This window comes from Lepidothrix coronata, unplaced genomic scaffold (assembly GCF_001604755.1).
Source record: "Lepidothrix coronata isolate B3197 unplaced genomic scaffold, Lepidothrix_coronata-1.0 Scaffold55, whole genome shotgun sequence".
NCBI classification, from domain to species: Eukaryota; Metazoa; Chordata; class Aves; order Passeriformes; family Pipridae; genus Lepidothrix; species Lepidothrix coronata.
In genome coordinates this window covers 5061072-5089049 of record NW_016690235.1, presented here as the reverse complement: position 1 = coordinate 5089049, position 27978 = coordinate 5061072, and the positions used below count along the sequence as shown (strand labels likewise).

Below are 27978 nucleotides of genomic sequence, written 5' to 3'. Positions count from 1 at the left end.
ACCTGCAGCCGCCGTTCCAACACGGTGTCACCAGGCACCGTGCTGGAGAGCCAGCCAAAGCCGGGTGCGCTCACAAAGGCCGGCAAAGCGGCGGGACCGTCCGCTCCGGGGCGCTGGGGAGACGGGCGGGAGGCCGGGCGGGATGCCGGAGCCGGGAGAGGGATGCCGGGGCGGGGTGCGGGGGCAAGGGCAGGCGGTGTCGGGGCCGGGTGCTGCCGGGCGTCCCGCCGGTGTTCCCGGCCGCGGCGGGCGGGGCGGGGGGTGCCGGACCGCCCCCGGCGGGCGGAGCCGCCGCCGCCCCCGCCCCGTCCCCGTCCCTGTCGGCGGCGCGGCGCGGGGCGGGCGGCGCTCCCCGCCAGCGCAGCGGCATGAAGGAGCCGTCGCTGCCCGGCACCTCGCTGCAGCGGGCCTGCCGCCTCCTTGTCGCTTTCTGCGCCCTGCACCTCTCGGCCACGCTGCTCTACTACCTGGCGGGCAGCGCCCTGGGGCCGCCGGGCAGCCCCGAGCCGCCGCCGCGCCGCCCCCCGCCCGCCAACCTCTCGCTGCCGCTCTCCCGCCCGCCGCCGCCCGCCCGGGCCCGGCCCCCGCCCGCCGAGCCCCCGCCGCCGCCCGGCCCCTGCCCCGAGCCCTCCCCGCTGCTCGGTGAGTGCCGTCCCGGCGGGGTTTCGGGGGGGCGGGCAGGGGGGCCGCGGCGGAGGGGGCGCGGGCGGCCGCCGCCAGGTCCCGGTGTCCCCGCCTGTCCCCAGGGGCCGGCGCGGTGTGACAGCGGCGTGGATGGCCACGCGTGCCGCCGGCGGAGGGGGATTGTGGGAGAATCCTGGGGGAGCCCGTGCGCGGGGCAGCGCGGCGCGGATGCTGCCGCAGGGACGGCAGCGGCGGGCGCAGCCCCGGCGCTTTCGGGGAGCGCTGCCTCCCACCCCGGCGAGGTTTCTTTTTCGTTGTCCGCAGGGTTGGGTAATGTCCTCTGGGAACTCTACCCTGCTCTTGCGCAATCCCACAGGAAGGTTCAGAGGGGCTCTTTGCGCTGTGCGGGGTTTTTTAGCCTTTTGTGCGCGCGGACCTGTTGGATGAGCGGCACGGGTTTAAAATGGGCTCTGAGGCAGGGTCATGAATACAGTTGTTACGCATCCCAGTGGCGCTTCCCGTGTATTTGGTCCTGTGATGCAGTATCCTGATACGTGGCAGCCTGGCGTGTGTTTTATCTGCACTGGGGCTGTGCTTCCCACAGGCCTTTCTCGGGACCGCTTAGGTGCTGGCATGCTGGCAGGATGTTGATGGGTTTGCAGCCTGCTGGTGGTCTCACTTTTACTACGTGATGACCTGGAGCTGTTTTGATACGCTAGCTTTGTGACAAGGTAGATGTGGGGGCGAGATGAATTTCAGATTTTTGCGTTCCTTTATAAGGTTCTTTCACCCAACTTTGCTGCTTGTAACTGTTCCTCCTTGAACAGACGTTCCTGTGGTGTAAGATGGAGTTTGTTACCATGACCTGCTGGAATTCCAGTTGACAGTGACCTGGCCACAACCTGTTTGGGCCCTGGAGCCTGGGGATCATCTCTCTTATCCATCAAGTGTGCCATGTTAGCATAGGCACCTTTATTACTGGAGATCAGGATGGAGAGGGCTTCTGAGAAACTTTCTGTGGTTTTCAATTTACGAAACTCACACAAAATTCATCATTTCTCTCGGTGCTTGCTGGTCACCTGTTTATGGATCAATGCATCTGAATTACAAATGACTTGGTATTTTAGGAGAGCGGTTTTGAGGTCACTAACAGAAACTGTGCTGTGTTTTTTTTATCGTTGTTTTCGATTAATATCTTTCACTTTTTTCCCCAAGATCACTTTAGGTTGAAAGTGGCTATGCAAGCCTATCCTCACAGAGCTGATGTGGAAACCCTTTATGAATATGGCTTTCCTTTAAATGGTCTCCACTTACTCTGATCCTGTCAGGAGTGAGTCATGTGCTTTGGAAATGCCTGGGGTTTGCAGAAACGCTCTTAGTGACCTCAAGATTCAAAGCATTATTGGAGTTAGTCGCTGAAGGATCAATTAAAGTATTTTAAATCGTCTTTGTGACATCTTCAATGGAACTTGCGGGATCTGCCAAAGGCCACAGGCAACTGGAAATGGTTACAGATAGTCAGAGAGCTACAGGGCCATACAGAAAGTAGCTCTTTACAAGGCAGTAGGCAAACTAGCTGTGTTACCTTCAGTACTTGTGGGATGGTGCAGTCACATGCAGCCTGGCACCGTCACAGTGTCAAGATTTGTAGCCAGCATGTAGGTGAGAAACTGTTCTTTTTCATCCTGCTCTTTTCAGGTTTTGGTAGCAAAAAGCCTTTGTAAAACAGTCCTGTCATGCCTCACATGTTGTTCAGAGCTGAGTCTCCATCAACATCTCATGGATCTCTAAGGCCACTGTGAGGAACAGAGAGGTGTACACTTTGTGGGCGTTTCTGGCACTTAATTCACCCACCCACAATTCAAAAGATCTCTTCTTTTTGTGCACAAAACTCCTTATCAGTATGAACATAAAAAACAGGAACCAGCAAGGACCTTCCTGTGATTCCTACCTTCCCAAAGCCATGGAGAAGTGCTCTGTTGGGAACAGGTAGCTCCAACTGCCCTTCCTCAGCGTAAACCTAAATTTGTTGAATCGTACATCATCTTATTTTTTTTAATTTCCTGCCTGCCCCTCCCCTTCCCGCCCCTCCGCCCTCCTCGTTGGGAAGTATGTGATGACTCACACAGGATATGTGTGACTGAGCTGCTCAGACTTTTTGAGTGGTAAAATAGCCAGGTACTTGTTTCAGAGGCCCAGAGTTTTCTTCCTAGTAGTCTTTAGACAGAGCAGTTTACAATCCCTGCTGTCTGGCTCTGCAGCAAATGCATTAGCTGAATGAGGTTTAATCTCTTACAAGAAGCTGCCAAATTTAAAATGTGCTTTTATGGTTCACTTGCCATTATTTATAATTCAAAAGAATAAATCGGGGCTGGGGAATTACTACAATTCAACTTTGAATTAAAAATCCTTAACTGCTATGAAATGCTCTAATACAAGGTAAGATAAGCATTTTGGATTTATGCTCCAGTTTAGAGCTGCATGCCAAGGAGTATCTTAAAAGGGGTATCAAGAAGCAGAGCCCAAGAAATTCTGGCTTCTCTGAGAAACCCAAAAGCAAATAAATCCAGCTATTTCTTGCAGGTTTTCCATTCCCCAAATTGTTACATTCTTTAGGAACAGTATTGTGGTGTTGGTTTGGGTTATTTTTTTTTTTTTTAGTAAAATGTTTCTTTATAGAATTAGTACGTGTGCTGGATGAAGTGCTTTCAAAACAATCAGATGCTTTTCTTCTATCATTTCTGCGCAGGTTTTGTGTTTTGGTGATGGGGTCGTTGCGTGCCCGCTGGTTTAAGCAGGGGGTGCACAAGGGGTCAGATTCTTTGGTTGTAAGAACCTTTTCAAAAGATCTCATCTCAAGGCAGCCAGAAGTCAGCAAAGCAGAATTTCATGGACAGGCTTATCTGTATTTCAGGGACATCATTTGCCAGTCCTGCCCAGTTGAGCACATATGTCTGGGAAGGTTATTTTAGAGTACACCTGTCTTCTTAGCCATTTTTGACCCCCATTTAGATACCAGGTGTGCCTGGGATGGCAAACCTAAGAGGTGTGCTCTTACCCTCTTACCCCATGAGCACCTCGTGGGACAGGTGACCCAAGTGTGCTAAACACTGCAGTCAGGTGTCTGTCTTAATGGCTTTTCATCCCCAGATTTAAGCTCAGAAAACTGATAACCCTGAACACCAACAATTAAAGGATATTGACAAAACAAAAATATAGGTTAGTGTATGAACTCGTGAATTGTCCAAAGCACAAACCACTAGAGATGTACTTGTTTTCACTGATGTTTAAAAATGGCTGTTTTCTGGGACATCATGGAAACATAGAATGGATTGGGTTGGAAGGAACCTTAAAGATCGCTAGTTCCAACCCCCTGACCTAGGCAGGCACACCTTCAACTAGACCAGGTTGCTCAGAGCCCATTCAAGCTGGCCTTGAACACTGCCAGGGATGAGGCATCCACAGCTTCTCAGGGCAACCTGTTCCAGTGCCTCACCACCCTCACAGTAAAGGATTTTTTCCTAATATCTGATCTAAACCTGCCCTCCTTCATTTTAAAGCCATTGCCCCTTGTCCTGTCACTACATGCCTTTGTCAGAAGTCCCATCTCCATCTTTCTTTAGGCCCCCTTTAGCTACTGGAAGTCCTTCCTAGTGTCCCTGGAGCCTTCTCCTCTCCAGGCTGAAGAGCCCCAGCTCTCAGCCTGCCCTCACAGGAGAGGTGCTCCAGCCCTCAGATCATCTTGGTGGCCTTCCTCTGGAGTTGCTTCAACAGGCCTGTGTCCTTTGTATGTTGGGGACTCCAGAGATGGATGCAGTGTTTTGTGGGGGGTCTCACCAGAGCAGAGTAGAGTGGCAGAGTCACCACCCTTGCCCTGCTGGCCACGCTGCTTTTGATGCAGCCGAGTGCACATTACCAGCTCATGTACAGCTGGTCAAACAGCACCCTCAAGTCCTTTTGCTCAGGGATCTTGGGCATGCAAGAAAAACAACAGTTTCTTTGAGATGCTAGAGCTCTGGATAGAAACTCATGCTTACCACTGTTGCAAGGCATGTTTAAAAAAACAAGAATCTAGAGAAAAAAACTCCTTTGACCAGCTTATGAGTGAGCAGCCATCAGTCAGTTATGGAGGGGAGGACCTATGGCACGGGCTTTTTCTTTCATGCAGTGTTTTTGATGTCTGTGTTGTCAGTTGTGTTGTCAGTACAAGCAGTCGTTCTAAACTGTAGGTCCTGAAGATAAGTGATGAGGATCTTCTGGTGTTTTGAGGTTTGTTCTGAGGAGATGTAGGTAGCTTGTCAAATCAGTGGCGATGCTTGTTTTCCGTATTACAGAAGTTTTTAGAGGTTATGTGCTGCCTGAGAAGTCGGTGAATTCACAAATAATCTAGTTCAAGGCCCTTGTATATATGGACATCGTGTGGGCAGAGGTAGAGGGCGTTTTAGCACTGGCAGAATCCTAGCAGGGCAAAATTTGGGCAAGAGGGTGCAAACCTAAGAGATGCTAAACCCATGATTTTTTAAGAGGACTTCTGATGGTGACAACGCTGGAGGGATTTGGTAGGTTTGGCACTCTTGGGGTCTGGTCATCCTGTCACATTTCCCACCTGCAGTCCTGGGCTCTTGTCTCCCTGTGGGGTGTTTCTACCCCAGAAACTGGGGGCCTCTAAACCTGTGGGGTCACTTTCAATACTACACTGTGGAGAAAGCATTTGCTTTACATTCAGCATCTCCCTCGTCTCTAGTTTGAACTTGCTGTTATTTACTTTACTCTTTTTTTTTTTTTGAACCTTTTCGATACAGCCAGTCTCTCTGCTCCTTCCTGCCTGCCCCCAAACCCCAGTGCTACAGGCATTACTTCGCTCATGGCTGCAAGCTGGGGTTGTGCTGTGTCCCTTCTCTGCCTTTATTTGAAAATGTAAAACAGAAACTCAGAGGAGAGCAATGGAGGGGGCTGGGGGAGGGGGAGCTAACAAGCTCAAAGTTAGGCTTCTTTGGCTTCAAAAGAGGAGTTGAGAAACTGTGTTAAACTTCTCCAAAGAATATGTTTAAGATGTTTGGCAGGGAGCAGATGAGCAATCCTGGCAACACCACCGACGGCTCCGTAGCTGTGTGGTTGGGAGCACATCGTATCTCTGAAGCACAGGCTTTCTTGGTGGGCAGGGAGCCTGTGGTGAGAACATCCCTAGCATCCCTACCTGGTCAAAGTGGTGGAGGTCGAGGACTGTTAATTCGGCTTGCAAAGTAATTTGGAAAGGTACCTTGACATGCTGGAGAGCAGTTGTTTCAGGCACACGGCACAACACACAGAGAAAAGGAAAGTTTTCTGTCTCGTGCATCTAGTGTTTTATAACATGCTTGTTTCCCTGCCAGCGATGATCTGAAGAAGTTTCTTTGGAAATTTGGCCAAGTTTGTGTTTGGAAAAAGACAGATACTTGCAGCTTCCAAAACTGCAGTTTGATGCAGAATTCAGTTAAGCTCTCAACTTTCCTCTGCTGGTGTGGAGCTCCTTAGTCTGACTTCACTCAGCAGAAAGGAGACTTGTTGCTGTCTTGAGGGCCATCCTGACCCCAAAGGGTGGGGGGCTGGGGTGCAAGTCTTCAGCAGGGAGGTGCTCTAGGTCTGGTGGCTTCCCAAACAAGCCAGAGGTGCTGGGCTGCTGGACTCCACCACTCACCACCTTTCCTCACCAGTGGACCCTACTCCCCAGCCAGACACCGCTCCCCTGACTCTTGCACACCCTCCTCTGCAGTCCAGAAGGGGGTTTGGTTGCACAGGTTTTGGGGACAAAGCAAGCCAGTCCGCAGCAGTGCTGCTGTGGTGGGGCCAAAGATCTGGGGTTTTCTGGGACACGGATGGAGCAGTGTCAGTGTCCAGCTCTCCCCTGTTTCTCTGGGCTGGAGAAGGTCTTGCTGCTTGGCCTGTCCCCACTTGGGTAGTACTTTCTTTTGTGCTAACCAGTGCCCAGAGCCCCTGCCTGCAAGAAGAGGTGCTTGGTGAGCCAGGTGTGGATTCACACTGCAGGTGCTAATCCATGAGCAGTGGCCGTGGCCGCCCACTGGGGCATAGCAAACAGCCTTTCCAGCTGCCTCCCCGCTGCAGCTGAGCTGCAGGAGCTCGGGGCAGTCCCCAAGCCTCTGCAGATGTTTTGTCTGAAAGTGGGCTGCTGTTGTCACCTCCCCAGGCTGGGGTGTCAACTGGACTTGCTTTGAGGGCACTCACCTGCAGAACTGTCTTGCTGAATCTGGAAGGAGCCCTGTAAAGGCTTTACGGGATGGGTTTCCACAAACCTCTGCGCTCTAGGGCAGCGCATGGGGCACCAGCCATTTCCCTAGTCATGTAATGCCCTGCTCCTCTCCTCACCTCCTGTGCTCCCCAATGCTGGCGGCACCCCGTGCTTTTGGGGTTCGCAGGGCGTGGCAGAGTTTCGGCCAGACAAACACACCTCTGCCCCACCTGGCGCCCGGTGCTCCCCTACACCACCTGGGGAGCCCCGGCCCCCGGGGAATCCAGGTGCAAATGCCACCGGCAGGATGGGATGGGGCAGGGGAGGAGGGTTGCGGCATCTGCCTCTTGATTTGGGGCTGCCCCTGGCAAAGCCATGTACCTGGGATGCCACTGAGCCCGGGAGAACTCCCGTCCACACATCCCGTCCCGCAGCACGGTGGGGGGTTTCTGGCGGGTGGCAGCTCAGCCGTTCTCTGATCCTTGCCTCTCTGTTTGTTTGTAGTTTGCTGTTTGAGAGCCTGGAATTTAATTCTGCGGCGGCAGCGGGAAGGGCTAATCGCATGCAGATTGCCCGGCTCAAAGGGAGACAGTTCAAAGCCGCCTCACTGAGCGTGCACTGGGTTTGAGCCGCTGAGGAGGACTTTGCTTCTCTCCCAGAAGTATCTTTCATCAACAGTCTTTTTTATTTTATTTTAAAGACACCATGTACCAGTGTGAGACACTGTTAGAATAGGCAGTGTTGGGGATTGGATTAAGAAATCATTTTTCTCTGGCTGTAGTCGCTGAGTTAATCACACAGACCTGCCCTCATGCAGACCCAATGTTGCCAGTGCATGTGATGCATCCTCATTTTTTTCAGCCTGTTTCCCTTTGGTTCCAGAGTTGCTGATGCCAGAGGCTGTGTAAGCCTGCCTGGACATATGCCTGTGTAGCAGGTTGAAGCCTTGCATTGGCATATCTGACATCTGTAGCAGGATGCAACTTTACTTTACAAGTGTAGATCAGCCAAATAAAATGTATGTCAGTCTTTGGGAGGGCATTTCTTTCCTCACTGGGGTATTTCGAGAAAGACCCAAGGAGTTTTTTCCTTTAAATGCTCATAGGTGAGCACGAGCTGCAGGCAGCAAGGGGCAGCAGCTGCCAGCCAGTTTGCAACCCACTGGCTAGTGTCCAATGTCCTTATGTCCATTTCCATGCCAGGACAAGGGGCTGCTCGTGAGACTCAGATGGGCAAGGGACATGCGGGCTGTCCCTTCCACTCATCCCACCCACCATGGGGCTGACCTGTAATTCAGGCCTGGCTGGTGCCATCTGAATAGGAGCTGATGCACCTCTGTATAGGTGTACCTATAGGTACACCTCAGTAGGTGCTGATACAGCTCTGAAGTTTAGCTGACGGGAAATTATTTTTATGATTTTAAGAAGAAATTAGTGCTTTGCAGAGCTGTGGGATGCAACTGCCTGCCCTGGAGCTGCCACGTGGGTCTGGGGGCTGGAGGTTTCTCCAGCCGTGCCTCACAGCCTGGAGTGGGGGAACTTGCCCCCACATTTTCTGGGGTGGAGCTGATGCTGTTTTTTTCCCAGCCAGGGCTGGCTTGGTGCAGCCGATGGGCCTTTCCTTCCCTTTTCTGTTGGGCCCCTGCAAAGAGAGGGTTGTTTGGTTTTTCCCCCCTGTTGTGAGTTCCGCTTCTCTTTTCCAGCTTTCCTTTCTTATGAGGATTGTCTAAGCGTGGCAGTGTGGGCGTGCACGTGGCTCAGTGGATGGAGAGCAGTGCCCAGCTCTCAGCCAGGGCGATGGAAACGTTCTTTTCTGCTCTGTTTGGAGAGAGACTTTTTCCAACTGATGCTACATGATTTTTGCTTTCATTGTCACTAAATTAAGTATCTGAGATTGACACCTGGCTTAAAGCATGAAGGTGAATTTTCCTGGTTTTCCCACTGAAGTGCTCAGGAGGATGATTCAGACTGCTGGATCACCTCTCCAAGCCCGTCCATTAGCCCAGCTTCCCTCCCTTGTAGGTCCTTCTGGCTGCAGCCGCACTGCCTTCCTGAAGAAGGGGTTTCCCCAGCTCTGTCCTACCCGAGACACCCTGAGGCTGCACTTTGTGGCAGCAGCCCCCTGTTGTATCACCTTGGATGGAGTGTGGTACCATCTCGTTTGCAGCCCCCATAGGGAGGCAAGAGTACAATTCTGGCCCTGCACGGCATTGCTGCCTGAGTTTTCCTAACACTTGTAGCACTGAGAAAATACTCCCTATAATCCCCCTAGACCGCTTCCTGTGGTCTGGGGAGGCTGGAGCCTTCTCTAGATCTACTACAGCATCAAGCTGAGCAGATCCTGGGCTTTTTTTGGGGGGTCCTCCCATTTGAGTCATCAGGATGAGCACTAGGGGAGGACGTGTGCTGGCAGCCTCAGATGCCAAGAGGTTTGGGTGTTGTGGCCAGGCATGGCTGGGAAGTGGGGACAAGCAAATCACTGGGGCTGTGGGCCAGGCTTCTGAGGCCCGAGTGCTGTGCTGCCTCTGGCTTTTTGCAAGCCTCACTTTTGCTTTGTGTGAGAAGCTGCTTCCTGTTTGTGAGCAGCATGATGGCCCCTGGCATCTGTGCCTGTGCAGCGCTTTTCCTGTGCACCTTCCCTGTGAGCAGAAACTCTTCTGAGTGTCAGAGGCAAGGGCAGGAGTGGGCTGGCTCTTTTTCGGTATGTGTGTCTGTCTTACCCTGCCACTGCCAGCTAAAGCCTCTTTTACAATCTCTGAAATGTTTGGATGTGATGCTGTGCTTTTGTGTCTTTTGCAAGCTTCCGGCAGTTGCTTAATTTATGTTTTCAAGGTTTTCTTTTGCTGAAAATACACAGTGGCGGCTCATGAAGCTGCTCTGTTGGAGCTTTGTGATGCGGAACACTAAAGGCATCTGCCTACAGGTGCCAGGGTGTATGGGTGACCAGAGTTGCAAGTCCACACAGCTCTGTTGTGCCTGTCTGTTTTTAGGAGGGGCTCAATATACAGTGACTTGTATGTCAGGCAGTCAGCTTGGGAAAAAAGCAGAAAAGATTCCGATGGAGTGAATCGGGCTGGAAAGTTTACCTAGTAAACATAGACAGAGATACAGTTTTGACTGATGGGGCAGCACTTGCAGCAGACTTTGCACGCTTTCTTAGCATCACAGATCATGTCCTGAGTCAGCATCCCTGGGAGACAACAGCCCTACGGCTGCTTGCTATCCAGGTAGTCAAATTTCAGTGAAAAGGATTTAAAATTAGCAACTGGAACCATGACGCTGTTCACAGTTGGAAAGCCTGTGCTTGTGGATTTGGCTTTAGCTTTGTCCTGTTTGGGAAGTGAGCTGAAAGTGTCGATTTGCAGTGGGGGTGGTATGTTGCTGCTGCTTTGTGTCAGCCACATGGCTTTAGGAAGTCTTGTTTGTTTTAGTCATTCTGTGTTTCAAAACAGCCTGTTCAGCTTTTTTCTGTTTTTGTATTCAGTGAATGTATTAACCGAGTGATTTGTGTCCAGCCTGCCCCAGAAGCGGCTGGCTTGCTGCACATGGATGGCAGCGGTGCCTGGGAACTTCTCACTGACCTGCATGTTGGCTGCATCCCTCAGGACAGTATTTGCAAGAAGCTGTGCTGCCTTTAAAACTGATTTATTAAGCAGGAGGTTGGAGCGGGACAGATAATTTCTCACCAGTGCCCTTCAAGACTATGAAACTGTTAAATCTTTGTCTTCTGCAGCTTTTTTTTACCATGACTATGTTTTCTTCTTCCGTCTCTTCCTTGCCAATGCTCCAGTCTCCTGAAGGCAAACAAGAGCAAGTGCTGGCAGGATGAATGGTCCACATTTGGCCTTGGGGGGTTGCTGGATGCTGATCTGCAAAATGCCCTGTTTGCAGTGTCCAAGTGCTTGTGGCTGTCCTTGCCCAGTTGGAGCTTACAAGTCACCAGCAGGAGTAAATTCACCTAAATGGCAAACTTTCATTTCCTTCCACCTTAAAATGAGTGAGTGCGAGACATTAAAAGAACCTTTGTTCATTAAACCAGAAAGCATCCTCCGGGCTGATGGGGCTTGCAGTTGTTTCTCAGGAGCAGCAACTAGGAGCAGAGCGTGGTAACTGGGAGCAGAGAGCACAGCCTCTCCTGGCAGGAAGGGGCTGCTTGGTGGGACGGCAGCCACCCAGCGCCCGGGAGTGGGCCAGGCTGGCAGGGCCCCACGAGGGGTCGTGTCACTTCTGCCCAGCTGCTTCCTGCAGCATCCCACCAGGTTGGTCCTGCTACTGGCAGCCAGATGTCAGTGAGGCAGGAAAATAACACCCTGTACACAAATGCCCAGAGTAATCCCATTTGCTGGCCATGACCGGTTAGGTGAACCATGCCCAGTTCAATGCCCTTGAATTCAATTGCTGTTTAAGTGCACAGAAGTGTAGCATCATCCTAAGTCTGAGTGCCAGTCTCCTAATGGAGGTAATGCTGATGGGCAGAGGGATGGGTGGGGGAAGCAGGCATGACAGTGGGTTGAGGCCAGAGGTTGTTCTGGGAAAGTGCTTGCCACCACTGTGCGGAAGCAGTACCCAAATTCAGAGGAAATGATGCACTATCTTCCCCTCCCGCCCCCACTGGCCTCGTTGATATGGTGTCTGCCCCAGCCGTCCCACAGGCAGAACGATGGCTGTGCCTGGCCCCTGATCCTGTCATCACTGAGCCCCGGTCCAGGTCACACAACTGCATGTTCCTTCCTGCCTCAGTTCCTCCAATTCTTGCCTCTTCCGCCACTGCAGAGCGCCCTCTGAGCTCTCCCTGCAAGCCACATTTAGACCGGAGAGTCTTCAGACCTGGCCCTGCAGCCGCAGGGCAGGAATCCACAGCATCCATCTTGTGCTGTGGGGCAGAGAGGGTGCAGAACCGGGCAGGCATGTTGGGGGTGCAGCTGGGAACCGCCAGAGTGCTGAGAGCATGGGCAGACTGATCCCAGTGCCTGGAGTCTGAGAAATTGCTTCCTTCTCCTCCTCTGAGAAAGGGAAACATGCCCATTTAACCAGTGCAAAATGCAGAGGTCAGGAGATCCTTTTGCATCCTGTCCATGATGCCGCTTCCTGCTGCTGTGCAGGGAGTGAATCAGGGAGCAAAAGCTTCCCTGCTGCCTCCGGGGGTACACTGGGTACCTCTGCCTGCTTGGCTAGTCTCCTCCTTGCCTTCTCCAGCCTCAGCAAGCACAGGTTTGTGGAGCAGCACAACTGAACTAAAGTAGCTTTTTCTAAATAACCAGGGAATGAGCCGCGAGTCTGGAGCCTTATTTCTGCTTTTTTTAGTAGTCACGTGTTACAGGATGCACAAGGTTGATTGTGACAGCCCTGGCCTTTCTGAGCTCTAAAAATCACTTGTGCCCCTTCCTGAGGGGCTCCTCAAGTGCTCTGTAGCCCCCGCTGGTGTGTGCACACATTGCCTGCCTTTTGGGGGCCTGGGGGTCTCTGTAGCAAATGCAAGCAGGAGGCAGTAGCTCTAGGACACATGTGCCTGTGCGTCTGTGCACACCAAAATGGAGGAAAGGGGGAGGGCACAGCAGCCAAACCTTTAAGGAGTGATCCCCAGCCTGGTATTTATGGTGGAGACTTTCTGCCTTGTGCACAGGGGCCTCAGCATCCCCACCCGCTGCAGAGGTTTTAGCAGTAGATGAGTGTGTGTGCAGAGCCCACTGTATTAGCTGGCTGTTCCTGGGAGCAGGACGTTGGCAGCAGGAGAGGCCCTTCCTTCTGCAGGAGCTGCCACGCTTGTTAGGCTTTTGTTCCATCAGGGCTGGAGCAGCTGGAAGCAAATATTGCAGAAGGACTGTCCTTGATGTTCAGAGAGGGCATCTCTCTGAGTGAGTTCTCTCTGTGTTGCCACAGGGGCTTCTCAGTTTTACCCACTGGTTTTGGCACAGATTGTTTTGGCAGTTTCAAAACTGACCACTGTTGAAACCATCTGCAGGAATTGCCAACCTGCATGCAAATCTGGAAGAGGCTTTTTTTAGCTTTCCTAAGAAATATGGGGCATGTCTACAGAACACTGAAAATACCTCTAAGAAAAAAAAAAAAAACCAAGAAAAGGGGATTTCATTCACTTTGCATGTGGCTAGCCATAAGTAATTATTTCAGTAGGAAAGCAGGACTATTTTTGAAGTTCTTGGCCTGCATGAGATGGGTGAGAGTGCAGAAGGAGCTGCTTCAGGCTGGTTTTATGGTGCATGTGCCAGTGGGAGCACAGCTGTTGGTTTGCCACACAGACTGTAGGATTTTCAAGACTCAGTTTAACGTCATTGACTTGGTTGGGTTCTGATACCAGGAGGCCACAGTGTTTGCTCTGAATGATGGTGTGAGGTTGCTTTGGGTAAGGATGGTCCAAGCTTCAACACCTTTGTGCACTGCTGGGATTGAGTTGGGATCAAAAGGTCTGTTTCTTAAAAACAAGACCAAACCAAAAACCAAATGTATGTAAAGGATACATGCTCAGAGAAATAGGTTGTGTATGTTAACTTGCTTTGTGCTATGCCTTTTTTCCAGTTGGTGCGCTGCGTGTGGAGTTTTCCCAGCCTGTAAACCTGGAAGAAGTGGCAAGAATAAATCCAGAGATCAAAGCAGGAGGTCGTTTTGCTCCGAAAGACTGTATAGCACTTCAGAAAGTAGCAATAATCATACCGTTCAGGAACCGAGAGGAGCACCTGAAGTACTGGCTCTATTACTTGCACCCAATTCTCCAAAGGCAGCAACTTGATTATGGAGTATATGTTATCAACCAGGTAAGAAAGATGCTAAAGAGACAAGCCCTTATACAGCTGTCATAACACTGCCTGTGCCCCTTCAAACAGAGGAGCGGTTGCTTTACTTTGAGCAGCAGTAGGCTGGCAGGCAGGGATAAGGTTGCTTAAAAAAAAAAAATAAATTAAAAATGAAAAATTTTGCTTCAACAATTTTGATGGAAAAGCTGAGATACCCTCTTCTGCTCAGGCACAATTCACTCTAGAGAGCTTCTGCTTAAAGAAACCACTTGGTGAGTAGGAAAAAAATTCCTAATAGCACAACCCAGTTTAATACCTCTTTCTAAATGTTCCTTTTTCCCAGCTGCTGCAGGAATTGCATGCAGAGATCTTTAAGGTGACACAGTATTATTAAAGCCTATTCTGGTATTTGATGTGCCGTGAAGTTGTAGGATTTCACTTACTTTCTTGAGCATCTTCTGTTATTGTTAGTGCACAGAGTGTCAGGATGGAGAAAGCAGTGGAGCAGGTAAGTGGTTGTCTTCAGGTGAATAGAACAGAAAAGAAACAAGCAGTCATGGGAAGGTTGTTGGGTTTTTTTGTTTGTTTGTTTTTTCTTGATATCTGGTGACCTTAGATCTCTCTTTAAAAAAAAAAACAGGCCTAAAAAGGCACATTTCACTCAAGACAAGCTGTCTTAATTTATACCATAATGGTGTTTAAATAACTGGGTAGTGTTTGCACTTCGAAAGTTTTAAAATGTGCAGACATTTGTATGGGCTGCAGTGTGAAAGGGCAGGTGCAGTTGTGAGAGCCCCAGCAGAGACCACTGGCTGGGCAATCCCACAGTGCAGTTTCTCTCTTGGATATTTATTTATATCCTGCTTTCTCGTCTCAGTAAAAACCGAGATGATATAGCATGCTCCCTTAAATGTTAACTTCTTAAACTTGTGCTTGGATCAGCTGATGTGTTTGGGCATATCAAACACCATGAATATTTAAAGCGGTCACCCAAGCGATGAATTTCCTCACAGAATTGAAAGTAAGGGGAGAACTATTCCTAGAGAGAAAACCAATACTCCATTACTACAGTTTCTCTTACTTTGCTCATTTTCAGGGTGCCAGAGATCTGACAGAGGTGATTTGTCAGGAATTAGCAGTTGTTCCCAAGCATAGCAGCCAAGATGCTCTGGTGTCTGCGTCTGGCTGTGCTTGTGGCCTGGCAGCCACATTACTGAGGACACAAGGCATTTCTGCAGCATGTGGACTGGCACACGGTGCCCTAAAATTAAGCCCTGTAAGGAGACCCTTCCTCTGTAATGCTAAGAGCAGCTGGTGCTGCTGCGGTCCAGCAGTGCAGGGCCAGCCCCAGCCCTTCATCCTTCAGGCTGCATTTCCTTGCACGCACAGCACTTGCCTGTGCAAGTTACTGGTGCCACAAGGCTGCTTTAGCCATGGACCCTGCTGGTCCCTGGGGTGTAGGTGGGTGAGGGTAGCAGGGCAGTGTGCCTCGCTTTCCTGAGCGTGGCTCGGAAGGGAGGGTGCGATGTGGCATCCGGCAGTGGCCCTGCAGTGGGGTCCGCTGCCTTCCCAGCTTGCCCGCCAACTCTGCGGAGGACCGGGGAGAGCTGCCCACCCATGGTCTGGGGCATCACTTGTGGAAGAGCCAGTGTCTCCATTGCAAAGAGCTGGCAGTGCAGCTGGGGCTGGTATTCTGCTGTCGGTGGTGTTCAAGGGTAAAGGCAGGCAGTGTCTGAAGCCCGGTTGGAGTTCCTGCTGCTGCTGCGATGGTGCATGCTGGCTTGCATTGCCCTGTGTTGCTGGCTACTCCTCTTCTCTGGTCCTGTTCTCCAGCACTAGAGCTGTGTGCTTTAAAGTTAACCGTCACAGAAGTTTCTGAAGCAAATGTTTTTTTCAGGTGCATCCCTTGTGCACAGTTTGAGCAGGAGTGGAATGCGGTACACAGGGTATATATGCCCTGGACACATCCAGCAGATGTAGGTTAGCAAGTAAGACTACTTGATTTGTAAAATAAACATCTTCCTTCTGCATGCCTCTAATAAGCTGTGTCTGGAAGAGGTGGAGTGGTCAGTGGTAGTAAACCCACCAGATGCCTCTCTCAAGGGTGAGTGGGAACACTGAATAGAGAGAGTTGCAGAAAATGTATTAATTCTGCCAGAAGTACAGTAGGAAAACAGTCTTATTTCTCTGCTGTCTTGACAATTGCTTTTCTCTTTTTCTTGTCTGTCCTTCCCTTTGCATCTGCCCTCCTTTTTTTCTTTTTTATTTTATTTTTCCTTCTAGTGGGGAAATATTACCTTTACTTGTTAATCCTGTCTATATCAAAGCAATCACTGAAGCAAGGAGAATTACTGTGTGATCTGGTTCTTACACGCTGCCTACATGCTCTTCTGTGCTCTGCATCTCATAGAAAGAAAGAGGAGCGCTGAGCCCTGCTACTGCTGCACTGGTAATGTCAAACTTCTTCCTTTCAGCGCAATGTGTTTCTGTCACGAGTCCATTGTGTCTCCACCGTGCTGTTCTTGCGTGCCTGAATGCCTCAGGGTAGGACTTGGCTGAAGTCAGGGGGATGATGCTTGTAAAATGTCTGCCATGTAACAGGAGCCAGTGGAAAAAACACATGTTACGTTTCACCCTGCACACTCCACCCCCAGGAAAACCCAAACCCAGTGTATGGAGTAGCAGTTGTAGGATTTTTCAGATAAATCTGAGATGAGGGCACATGGCTGGGCACACTTTGTGTAGTGCCCATTTGATGCTGTGCAAGCTTGACCTGAGCAAATGAGAAGTCAGCGGCGAATTCACAGTGTCTCTCTCAGTCCTGCCATTACCAGTGTGCTCTCTGGCACCTCCAGCTCTTGCCACATGGGCACACAGGTCTAGAAATGAGTTTTCTCACTGCACTTCAGCTCACGCAAATGCCTGTGGAGCCAGACTGAGGTTTGGGAAAGGGGAGACTTGACAAATTCCCTGAAAACCAGGCAGTTGCTCAACCATTTTCCACTGGCCCCTGGTGCTACCTGCAATGTCTGGGTAGCAGTTTCCAGAGAGAGGGGTGTGTGTGTGTGAATGTGGAGTGGTTGGGCATCACTCTTATTCATGTCATTTTGCAGGGGGTACCCAGGGTACCCATATCCCCTGGGTATGTGGGAAAAGGAGGGAATTGTGCTTGGCTCCAGTTTACACTTGCAGTGGTGAGGGAGGCAAGTTTCCACTGTAGCTGCTCTCTCACATTGCCCAGTGTAATTGTGCTGAGGTATCAAAACACCCTTTGACAGAGAAACACCAAAGTATCTCTCCTGATGCCCTGTATGACCCTAGAAATCTGTTTCTACCTGCTTAAGTCACCGGAGTGAGGACTTTCACATGGACATGGTGTGTGTGGTTCGGGTTGTCTTAGTGTATCCCTGACTTAGCTAGCAAGCTCTCATTAGAGGTGATGGCTCTTCTAGCTGGCCAGGAACATGTATCCTCATCATTACCTCCTTGAGACCTGATGAGCGTAAGATCCAAGTGAGAGAGATGCAGCCACAGATCCTCTGTGCTGTCTGCAGGACAGAGCTGCTTCCTGCATGGAAGTGGGAGGTAGAACAAAGTCAGGACAGATGGCTTCTTGCTGGTTTGCAACCCCTTTAGCTTGAGTAATGGCTCCAAAAACATTATTTTTTTCTGTTGGGCCCAAAAAAATTAGTACCATCATTTGGTAGGTCTGCCTAAGATTTCAGCAAATGTAAGGGATGGGAAGTAAAAACACCTGGATGTTCTTTTGCTCAGGCTGATCATTCATCTTTGGGTGCAAGAAGGAGTCGGCATCAGACCTTGGCAGGACTGAGGCAGCAGTTTGTTTCCCTTCAGCCAGTCTCTTATGGATCAGGGAATGGGGATGGACTTGGGTGTAGTGGGATTGATATAGAGAGTAAATTCGGGAGCCAGAAACAGGTGCTGGGCACCAGCACTAAACTCAGATATGGGTTAAGTTTCAGGACAAGAGAATATTGGGAAAAAATTGTCAGGAAAAAGAAAATAGCAAAAATGTGCTGGGACTACATTTTCAGTGGTTGAAAACATAGGAAGGCGTGGAGCTTGACTGCACTGTCAAAGCAGCAGCCCCCTGTGTGCTGCCTTGCTCTTCAGGATAATGCTCCTCTGTCAAAGCAAGTCCAAAGTAATCCATTTCTTTGTGTCAAAAAACAGCTTCCATGGGATGAGGAGCTGCCAAACAGAGCTGAGGGCTGGAGGTTTCTTCAGTTCTGCTTCATCTGCTTTTTCGAGGGTGCCCTGTGCTGACCTGGAAGGGACAGTGGCACAAAGTTTTCTCAGGTCTGGATTGTTGGGCTTTTTTTCCCGAACTGTGGGGGATCAGTCAAAGACGGAAGTCTGCACCATGCTTCTGAGTTTTGAGAGATTTGAATCTCAGATACTGCGAGCACACCCGTGCTTCCACATTGCTTTAGGTAAAGAAATAGAGCTTTCTGCAAAAAGCAAAACCTCTCAATAGGTGCTGTAAAGCCCCATGTGCCTGATGGGACAGAAAACCAGCCTTCTGCATTTAAAGCAATTGCATTTGATAACAGTCTTGCAAAGTTTGCTACATGAGCTACCTGCTCGATGTAAAGTTACAGAAAAATGGCATGGAGAAGGGTTTTTGTTTTCTTATATTGGTTTTTATTCCCTTGCCCCAAGTCTTTCCTTTGCCCGTTTGGATCCTGGATTATGCAGCTGTGTGGCCATTTGGGAAGAGAGTGGCAATGCCCTGTGTCTAGTCCCCTCCATGTGCAGGGGTCCCACATGTTCTTGGTGTGGTCACTGCGCTGTGCTTTGAGGCTTTTCAGGGAGAAGTTTAGAAACGCAGCTCCTTGTAGCATGTTAATCCCCATATATCACCCAGAAGAGTTAGAGGCTACTTGAAGGTATGAGTTAATTACAGCTGAGCCTCTGCTGGTAACAAAATTGGTGTGAAGTGCCCTTTGCCTTGAATTTCATTAGAAAAAGAGCAGCCAAAGGGTGTGAAATGAGGACACTCTCCTAGACTGGACTCAACAGCTGCTTTGAGGTATAAGAACACTGCACTTTGCACCAGCACCAGGAAGAGTCCCCCTTGGGACTACAGAGCCAGGTTTGGATTTGGTGCTGTGGAACCTGAGGAGCACTGAGGAACTGGGGCTGGGCAGCCCTTTTGCTAGGTGAAGAAAACCCTCTGATCTCACAGCCTTAGCTGCTCCTCTCCCCTGGCTCTTTGTTCCACTTGCCTTCATTTTCTGTAGTCGAGTTTTCACTGCTCTTACTTTATGCACAATGGTAATCATCCTCCCACCACCTTATTTACACTGTGAACCCTTTTGTTTCTGGTAAGGATGCTGAGAATTTGCTCAGATCCTCCTCCATGAAAGCTCACTCCTCCCCGTGAAGTCATTTATGCCCGAGGCAGGTGATGAATGCTTTTGAAAACTGTGGTTTGACACTTGCATGTTAAAACTTTCATTTAAAAGATACTTGGGGCTGTTTCAAGAACTTGCATTGGCTCTCCCGCAGCAGATCCATTAACCAGTCTGGATTAAACAGTTCCCAAACTTGCTGTTTATTAACCAGGGAAAGCTGTTCAGGAGGTGTGATGTTTTAAGCTGCTGCTCCTTGGGCACAATCCATCCTTGATTTTCATCCCCTGTCGGGCATGGGTAGTGCAGGGTGGAGGGGCAGCTTGCACAGTCGGGGGTCCTTTGGCTGAACACTGCTCAGAGAGTGTGGAGGAGCAAAGGTAGAAAGGATTTGGCAGTCTTGGTTTCCAGGCTGGCAAAAAACTTCATCCTCCTTCAGGGATGGCCTGTGAGTTTCCTTCCACCTGCTCTGTTCCCCTGCACAGGGTTTGGGTTTGAAGCTGCTGTTGCAAAGTGGGGTCTTGGACTGAAAATCCTTACTCTCAAACCAATATTATTCTGTTTGTGCATATGATCTTGTAGTATTTCAAAAGTACTCAAGCAATTTGCAAGCCTCTACTTGTGCTCAAAGCCACGTTTTTATATGTTTCTACCTGAAAAAGGCCAAACAGGTTCTCCTCAGTTGCTCAGGGAGGAAAGTGGAGACTCTCCTGCCCTGTTCTCTGCAGGTCCCTTCTTTCGCTGTGACTACCCTGGGATAAATGTGCCCTGCTGCAGTGTCAGTTCTTTTCAGGTACTTCCCATCATGATGACAGCCTTCCTGATTTTGTTTTCTCGTCAGGGCCCCCAAAACAGATGGATGGTGGCGGAGGAGCACCAAAGAAGGGGATGTGCCACTGCAGCAGTGGCATCATCCAGCACATGAGCCATAGCCCTTTCAGGAAGCAGCTCACACTGACCTATCACCCAGTAACTGAGGCTGTGCCACAGCCATGTGCTGAACCAGCTTCTGAGGTTACCAGGGAGCATTCTGCTCCTATATGTGCATATCTGCCCAGGGCTTGGCAAAGGATCAGGAGCGAGCAGCAGAGAAGCAGACCTTAACTCCTGGTGCCGTCTTGTGCTTTGCAAATCAGGTCTGGCTTGTGCTCACACATGTTGCTCAGCAGAGGCCATGCCACAGTCCCACAGCTGTGTTGTGGCAGAGCGTAGGAAGAAGGTGCTCAAATCCTGGCCACAGAAAGTTTTGGTCCATGGTCCTTTGTTCTGGCTGTAAGCCAAAGCACCACCAAGGTTCCTCTCTGTGGCAAGAGACCCTCATTCTAGAGGAGCTCATCTCTCTTTGCTTTCTTGTGCTGCTCCAGAAAGCCCCAGCTGCTTCCCCTTTACCACAGAATTCGATCCCAAAATGCCTGTGTATGGAGGGGGACCTGGAGACTGCTCGGTATCAAACCTGCCCTCTTGGAAGCTCCCACCAAGAGTTGGGTGCTGAGCCAGGTCCAGCTTTTCCTCAACCATTTTGTCTGCCCCCATGGTTTGCAGCTGCCCCAGATGTCACCACCCCACAGGCAGCATCCTCAGTGGGTGGGAGGTCTTGCTGCAAACATCCCATGGGTGCTGCAAGGGTAGTGCTCGGGCTCAAGCTCAGTCCATCACAGGTGTGCCAACCCAGTGCGGCAACACGGGCATCTCGGAACAGGTAAGAAACTGCTGATGTCAACTGTCAAATTTAAGGCACTTAACTGTTTTTCTTTGTTTTTAAATTAGGATGGAGAGGAAGAATTTAACCGTGCTAAACTGCTGAACATAGGATTCGCAGAGGCTTTGAAAGAGTATGACTATGATTGCTTTGTGTTTAGTGACGTAGACCTCATCCCAATGGATGACAGGAACACCTACAAATGTTACAGCCAGCCGCGGCACCTCTCTGTATCCATGGATAAATTTGGATTTCGGTGAGACACCTTTTGGAGGGGCATCTTTTTCTTAATACCACCGTTCGTCTAGCAGGCCAGGCACGGTGTTACCCATCCCCATCTACCAGTGGAAGCATGGGAAAACGCCTCTCACAAAAGCCTGTCTGGGCATGCGTGTGCCTGCAGGGAGTGGGATGGCTGGAGGGGAGGAGGGCGGAGAAATGCAGCCAAGCAGTTTATTAAAATTCACAGCTTCTGGAAAGTGAAATGTAGGGCGAGGAAAAACCAAGCGCCCTTCATTTCACAGATGCCCACATATCCCTTCTTGTGTTTCAGGCTGGAAGCTGGAAGACAGCTACTGTTTCCACTCAGTCTGAAAAGTGAGACACTCTCACATAGTGAGAATTATGTGCAGCTTTAAAAATACTACATCAGGCATTATTTTAAGACCAAAATGAAATTTTTTTGGCTGTTCAGTTTTGTACCACTGAGAGACCTGCCCTGCTATCTGAGAGCAGCACAAAATGAAATTTCCTTCAACATACGTTTGTGTTCAGCAAGGTGTTGTGAACAGAAATGTGTCTTGCTTTTCCTTTCTGGCTTCTTTTTTCCTGTCCCAAATCCCCAAGGGGGAGTTTAAAAGCTCACCTATATAGTGAACTGTAAAGTGAAAATTGGTGGCTGGTAGTGCTAAAGCTATAGCAGTGGTGGTGTAGCAGGATCCCTGCACGTCTCCACTCCAGACCCAAGCACTGCTCAGAGCAGGACTGCCACTGGCACCACAACAGCTGCAGGTTTTTCTTGCAGCTAGGTGAAGTTTAAAGAAGAAATGCATGCCCCAGGGTATTCTGCTTGTTGAAGCAGAGACGAGTCTGCGCCAGGTCCTGTGTGGACCCGTTCCTTGTGCTGTGGGTCTGAAATTCATCTGTCCCCAAACCCCTGGTGAATTATCCTCTCTTGTGAGCAGGAGCTGGTTGGCTTTGTGTATGTAAGGTCACACTGCCAGCTCAGTTTTGCGCTGCAGGCCTACTTTTATGACACTGAGGAGTGTGGAGGCAAGTGGTAGAGCTGCAGGAAGAGACGGCTCTGTGGCACACCCAGTGTCTGTCTGAGCTCTTGCCGCTCCTGCGGCATGCATGTCACCTTTGGTGATGTGATGTGCATCTCACCAGCCTGTGATTTGAGGACAGTGTACTGCTTAGTGAAAGGATGCATCCATTGCCACTTGTAAAATACTTCCCCAATGTATTCAAATAGTTCCCTCTGCACTAGTTCCCTCTGCACCAGCCGAGTCCACACATGCTGTTTCCTGTTGCAGGAAGGTCCCTTGCAGTGGGTGCTGGCTCTGTGTGGGCTGGGTTAAAGGGCAGCAGCAAACCCTATTCAGGCAGGCAGGCAGGCTGCCCCTTGAATAGCACCTCTCCTCCTCTAATGTTCTCTTCTCTCTGCTTCCAGGTTGCCTTACAATCAGTATTTTGGAGGTGTGTCTGCCTTGAGCAAAGAGCAGTTCACAAAGATCAATGGGTTCCCAAACAATTACTGGGGCTGGGGTGGCGAAGATGATGACATTTATAACAGGTAAATAAATTTTCCTCCTTGGCACCCTGAGGTGCATCCAGGGTGGGGATGAGCACAGACCTGCTGCTCTCACTCGGGTATGGGGGCATAGGGTGTCTCCAGGCAGGAGATAAAGGTGGTGTGTGGGCAACCTGCTGGCTCAGCAAAAACGTGTTCCTGCTGAGTGCTGGCACCCCATTTCACAGCTCCCAAGGTGTGGTGGGGAGTGGGTCTGGTTTGAAAAATCACACTTGTGCCTCCTCCTCCCTCATTGCTCATTCGCTGTGTGGCCTCACAAGTGCATGGGTTGGAGCACTGTGCTTCTGAGTCTCTCAGCACTGGCTGAAGGAAGGAGATTCAGGACATGCAGCAGGAGGGTGGATGAGACATTTATCCACCTTGCCCAATGCAGCTCAGTACTTGCCTGGGTCTGCAGCCTTGTAGCAGATCCCATGGTTCCCAGGAGAGCTTCATTTGTCAGGCTGCAAGCAGCTCTAAATAATGCTGTGAGCCACTGGTTCTTGCCTGGAAGGAAGCTGAGCAAGGCTTAGAACCGCAGGAGAGGAGGAAGGTGTTTGCACATGGCAGGCTGGGACCATCCCTGCCTGAAGACCAGGGCAAAGGGTGGACTTGGGGTTGTGCTACCTTACAGCTTCACATCCCCAGGCCAATCACTGAGAGAAATCATCACTGGGACCTTGAATTTGAAAGCCCTGTTTCTCAGTGACAAAACCACTCTGCATGGTCATTTCTCTGGGCTTTTTGAGCTCTTCTGGGCTTCAGGAAGGGTCTTCCTAAAAATGGTTTAAGAAACCAAGAGAGGGACAGCCTTCCAGAACTTTCAGAGCAAAGTAGTAGTCCTCTCTTTTTAGAGCACTCAGGTTTTGAGGAGCAGAAGATGCTATATAGAAGTGAAAAGGGAGAGGCAAAGAAGAGAAAATCAAGTACTTTTCCAGCATCAGTATCCATGAAATAACTGCAGGTGCCTTGCAGAGAACATGCAAACAAAGAGGGGCTGCCCCTCCCTCGGTGGGACCCAGCTGAGACTACTGTGACTCTCACCATGTGAGTCCTTTATGCTGCTTCACCACTATTCACTTCAGGTTCTCCCAGCCCTGCAGCTTTCACATCCTACCCAGAAGGGTTAAAAACTAGATGCCTCCCATTCAAAGTGGAGTCTACAGCCTGGAGCAAGGTTAATGTGAGTGTCACGTGTTGGTTGCAGGAGATGGAGGTGAAGGTGCGGTGAATTTAGGTTGGTGTTGACAGGGGGACGTCTCTTCTCCCCACACTGATGTGCTTGTATGGAAAAGGACTGGCTTTCCCCCCCCTTTCAGTGTTGGCAAGCCTGGAAATGCACTAGCAACGCCCTCAAAAAAAAAAAAGTAGGCAAAACCAATGGTCATTTGTGGAAGGTGTGGCAGAGCATCCCACATCCGTTTGAGTGTTTAATGTTCTTGCTTCTTTTACAGGCTGGTGTTTAAAGGCATGGGGATATCCCGTCCAGATGCCGTCATTGGGAAGTGCCGAATGATTCGGCATACCCGGGACAGGAAGAATGAACCCAACCCTGAGAGGTGTGTCTCACCCTATCCCACAGCAGGATTGAGGGGTGCCTCCTGCCCTTGCTGCTCCGACTGCTCGGCTTTTTCTTTGCCGTGCAAAAAGCTCAACTGCAGAAAGGCTGCAACCATCTCCTCCTCCCTGACTGAGCTCCCTGCGCTCCAAGCTGCCCCCTTCCCCTTACCAGGTTATTACCTGATTACAGAGCTATTCCCCAACATTGCACTATGACACGAAGGTCTCTCCCCCTTTTTTTTATTTCTTAAACACAGCAAATTAAGCTCCGAGCAATTGTTTCCAGCATGTCTTTGGGATATAAACCTGTGCTCCAGTGCAAAGCTGGAAAAGGATTTGGGTGATTTATAAGCTTAGCTGCTTTTTCCTATCTAAAATTTGACCCTATAGGGATGCCTTGGCCCACTGCTCAGTCTGGCCAAATCTGGGAGTTTATGGGACTGATAACTCAGGTTGTTCTTGAAACACCGGAGATGCTGCCTGAGGGGAGTGCAAAATTCAGATTGTTTAAACATTTTTTCCTTTCTTTCTTTGTTGTTTCCGCCCTCCCCCTCCTGCAGGTTTGACCGAATTGCTCACACGAGGGAGACAATGAACTCTGACGGCTTAAATACACTATCCTACAAGGTGTTAAGAACTGACAAGTACCCTCTGTATACAAAGATCACAGTGGATATTGGCTCGCCAAATAGCTAACATCTGAGATACAACAGAGACTTGCCTATATTGCCCAGGACATCTGGCCTCACTGATGCATTATATCTGCTGATTTTATAACAACTGCAGTGAACCAAAAAAAGGCCTCTTTTGGCATGCCAAAGTGTCTCCAAATTGGTTGGACAAGTGCTTTTTTTTTTTTTTAAATGTTTTTAAATTCTAAACTTGACTTTACACAACTTTCTAGCTCTCCATTGTTTTGTAAGTCCAGAAGTTGTATATATGAGTTGTAAATATTTACCAGAAAATGTTGAATCTGATCTATTTGCTGCAGTACTCCCCATGGGTTGAGTTAATTTCTGGACCCAAATTTTACTGATTATGACTGATGTATCAACAATTACTGCCCATGAGATTTGGTATTTTACATGAGGAGCGTGCAAACATTCTTTTTAAATCATTCCTGGTTTTACTTTATGAAGGACTGTAAAATGCTGCTAAAATTGTACAAGTTTACGCTTTGCATTAGATTTTAATTTTTTTTTTAAAGGAGACAACATCACACTTTTTTTCTCATAGTGACCAAAACAAACATCTTCTCTGTGTGCAGAGCAGGTGTTGAACAATCAAGTCTGGATTCAATGAATGTTATTATTTCTCTTCGTCTCAAAGGAGGCTTTGAGTGAGTCGAGACAGAGTTTGCCGGAATTTGTCAGTGAGCTCTCTGCATAGGTTGGGAGCTACACAGGCAGCATCTGCAAAAACTGCTGGCTTCAGATAATGTTACTTCTGGATACGATAGAGCCTATTTGCTTCTGCACAACAACACTTGGGGGTTTTCGGGGGGTTGAGAGGGGTGGATTTGTAGTGTTGGGTTTTTTCCCCTGAAATAAAGATTAATTTAATTGCGTGATTAAATTATGGCCTTAGAATTTGCCGACACTTGTTAACAGTGGTAGGAAGTTACCACACTATTTAAACATTGTCTGAAGCTTCATAAAACCAAAATTCTCTCTTGCAAGGTTGTGCATAAAACTTGAAATCTTCTATTACTTTTGTTGTTGTCGTAACATTTTAATAACTTTTAAAAGTAATTTGTGTATCATAAGCAGTATATTTAATACCAGATTAAAGTAGGGTGCAGCATATAATAGGATATGATTCAAGGCCTCCTCTATCTTTAGACTAGTAGGCTTTTTATGTGCGTCATTCTATATAAGCCACGTATCATATTTGCTCTGCATATTTGTCCGTGAAATCTCCTGCGGTGCTGAGATACTCACAGCAGGGCTGACATCCAAATGATTTTCCTTCGCCTAAAGCCTGTTTGCAGTGCATGTACTCCATCTGGAACCTCCTTTCTGATTGTCTCAGGCTTTGAGGGCCATGCACATTCTGCAGTACTGTTTTCTGTCAGTGCACCAGGGCACCACCTGTACAGACCCTGCTTCTCCTTCCCATGACCATATGAAAGCCTGAAGCGCTGACACCCGTGGAGCTCAAATGGTTTAAAGCTCTTAGCCATAACCAAGAACTGAATTCCTTCTGGTGAGTGCTTTGCCACCAGCTCTGACCACAGCAATTTGCACTTCCTTGGCCTGTGCTGAAGGCTGTTAAAATCAGGGACACTTGTATTGGGGATCATCTTCAGCACTGCCTTTAGTTTTTTGGCGGTTTTTTTTTTGTTTGTTTTGTTTGGGGTTTTTGCTTTGTTTTGTTTTGTTTCAATTTGGTTTTGGTTTTTTATTGCATTTTTTTTGAGACCTGAAGGTTTTGCTGAACCCTTGCACTGCAGGGGTGGGATCCTGCAGGGGCCGGGGGACAATGCATTTATTTTTAGGCCAGCAGTGGCTCAAAGGGTGCATAGAAACTTTAATTACTGACTGCCTTTTCAGTCTCGCTTTGAAAAAGTCTTCACTCCCTTTGCTTCAAAGCTCTTTCTGGCTAGACTTGCTGCTCCAGTCATGCTGGGAGGTGAGCGAAGATGGGCTTACACGGAGCAGGAGCAAAGTGCAAGGAAGGAGGCTTGTGGTTAAGAGCTTCTCTGTTGTGCTTATCATTGCATTAAAAAAAAATAAAAATAAATAAAATAAAATACTCCTTTTTGGCAGTTTAAGCTCCAGCTCTTGCAGATACAAGGGAGTACAAGAAAATGTGTTTCAGAGAAGTCAGGTCAAATGTCTACCCATAAAACAGTGTGGTGTACACCAGTAATGAGACACAGGAGAGGACTGTTTTTGTTTTTTCAAAGGTGCCTTAGAAGCAGGGACCCACTCCTACAGGAAGCACATCAGCACCAAAACTCACCAAGACTCCACTTGAAAACGGCAGGCCTTTGCGGAGAGCACTGTCATTTTGTGCTGAGCCTTTTGTAAGTTGCAGAGCTGGGACCTTCAGCTGTAGTGGTGTCCGTCTGGTACCAGCCTCTTCAAAGGGGATACCTGTTGTAATTGAGTGGTTGGTTTTGGCGCGAGGTGGAGGGGGGGAGGCCCTGGGGGCGCTCCTTGGAGTGGGATTCTTTGAAGATTAGAAAAAGTTAGTGTAACAACTCGTTATTTGGCTGTGTGCTGAAATCATTCAATATCAGGAGGTGGTCCGAGCACCCGTTTCTGGCTGTTGGGATGTAAGGTTTCTACAGCATGTGCCTTGAAAGAGGATAGAAATGGAAACTGGAAAATCAGGAAACCTGAAAAGCATTCTCAGCAGAGAGATACTAGCAGTGCAAGAAGCTGCTGCATAGTTTCTCTTCTACTTAAGCCACAAGCCATGTAAGAACCAAAGCCACTTCTGTTGCTTATTTTGCCCTTCTGTGCTGACTGTGATTTCCAGATCTCATTGTCTCTGTGTAAACTGTATCAGTCAAACTCATTAAGTGCTCTCCTCTCTACCTGGCCATGAAATTTCTCTCCCTGGGATTTTCTGGGGCCTTATCTACGAACCTTCAGGCTGCACAGGAGTCAGTTCTGGCCATGTCCTGTGATGGGTGGTGTTTTTTCCTCTCCCTTACTGGTAAAACCACTCAAAGTGATACTGAGTGTAACTAAGGGTTGAAACCCAGAAAAAATAGCTGCAAAGGAAATCCTAATGCTTGGTTTCTTTAGGATGACTGTCTGCTTGTTAGTGTGAGGTAGGGTCCTGATACGCAGCTTTCCCCAGGATGTTGCTGTGTACTGGACTGGTTATGGGTTTCCTGTACATGTTTTGCTTTTGTATTTTTATCATTTTATGTATCAAGGGCTGTGTAATCCAATGTTCCTGCTTTACTATTGATGTCAAATAAAGTATTTTCAGTAATGA

The 27978-nt window shown here is 49.2% G+C and overlaps 1 protein-coding gene across 1 annotated transcript; it reads left to right on the top strand.

The window, feature by feature from the left end:
• The first annotated feature begins 316 nt into the window (after positions 1-316).
• Positions 317-27978, top strand: B4GALT1 (beta-1,4-galactosyltransferase 1). The gene is made up of 6 exons (XM_017816428.1): positions 317-642; positions 13384-13619; positions 20741-20928; positions 22345-22467; positions 23919-24023; positions 24585-27978. The coding sequence occupies exons 1-6, from the start codon at positions 369-371 to the stop codon at positions 24718-24720; spliced, it is 1062 nt and encodes a 353-aa protein (XP_017671917.1). The 5' UTR covers positions 317-368; the 3' UTR covers positions 24721-27978.

What these genes read in the sequence shown, in the direction of transcription:
- B4GALT1 (XM_017816428.1), top strand. Translation starts at nt 369, where the DNA reads ATGAAGGAGCCGTCGCTGCCCGGCACCTCGCTGCAGCGGGCCTGCCGC. An exon ending in ATGGATAAATTTGGATTTCG is followed by an intron (nt 20,929 to 22,344) that starts GTGAGACACCTT and finishes CTCTGCTTCCAG; the next exon opens with GTTGCCTTACAATCAGTATT. An exon ending in AATGAACCCAACCCTGAGAG is followed by an intron (nt 24,024 to 24,584) that starts GTGTGTCTCACC and finishes CCCCTCCTGCAG; the next exon opens with GTTTGACCGAATTGCTCACA.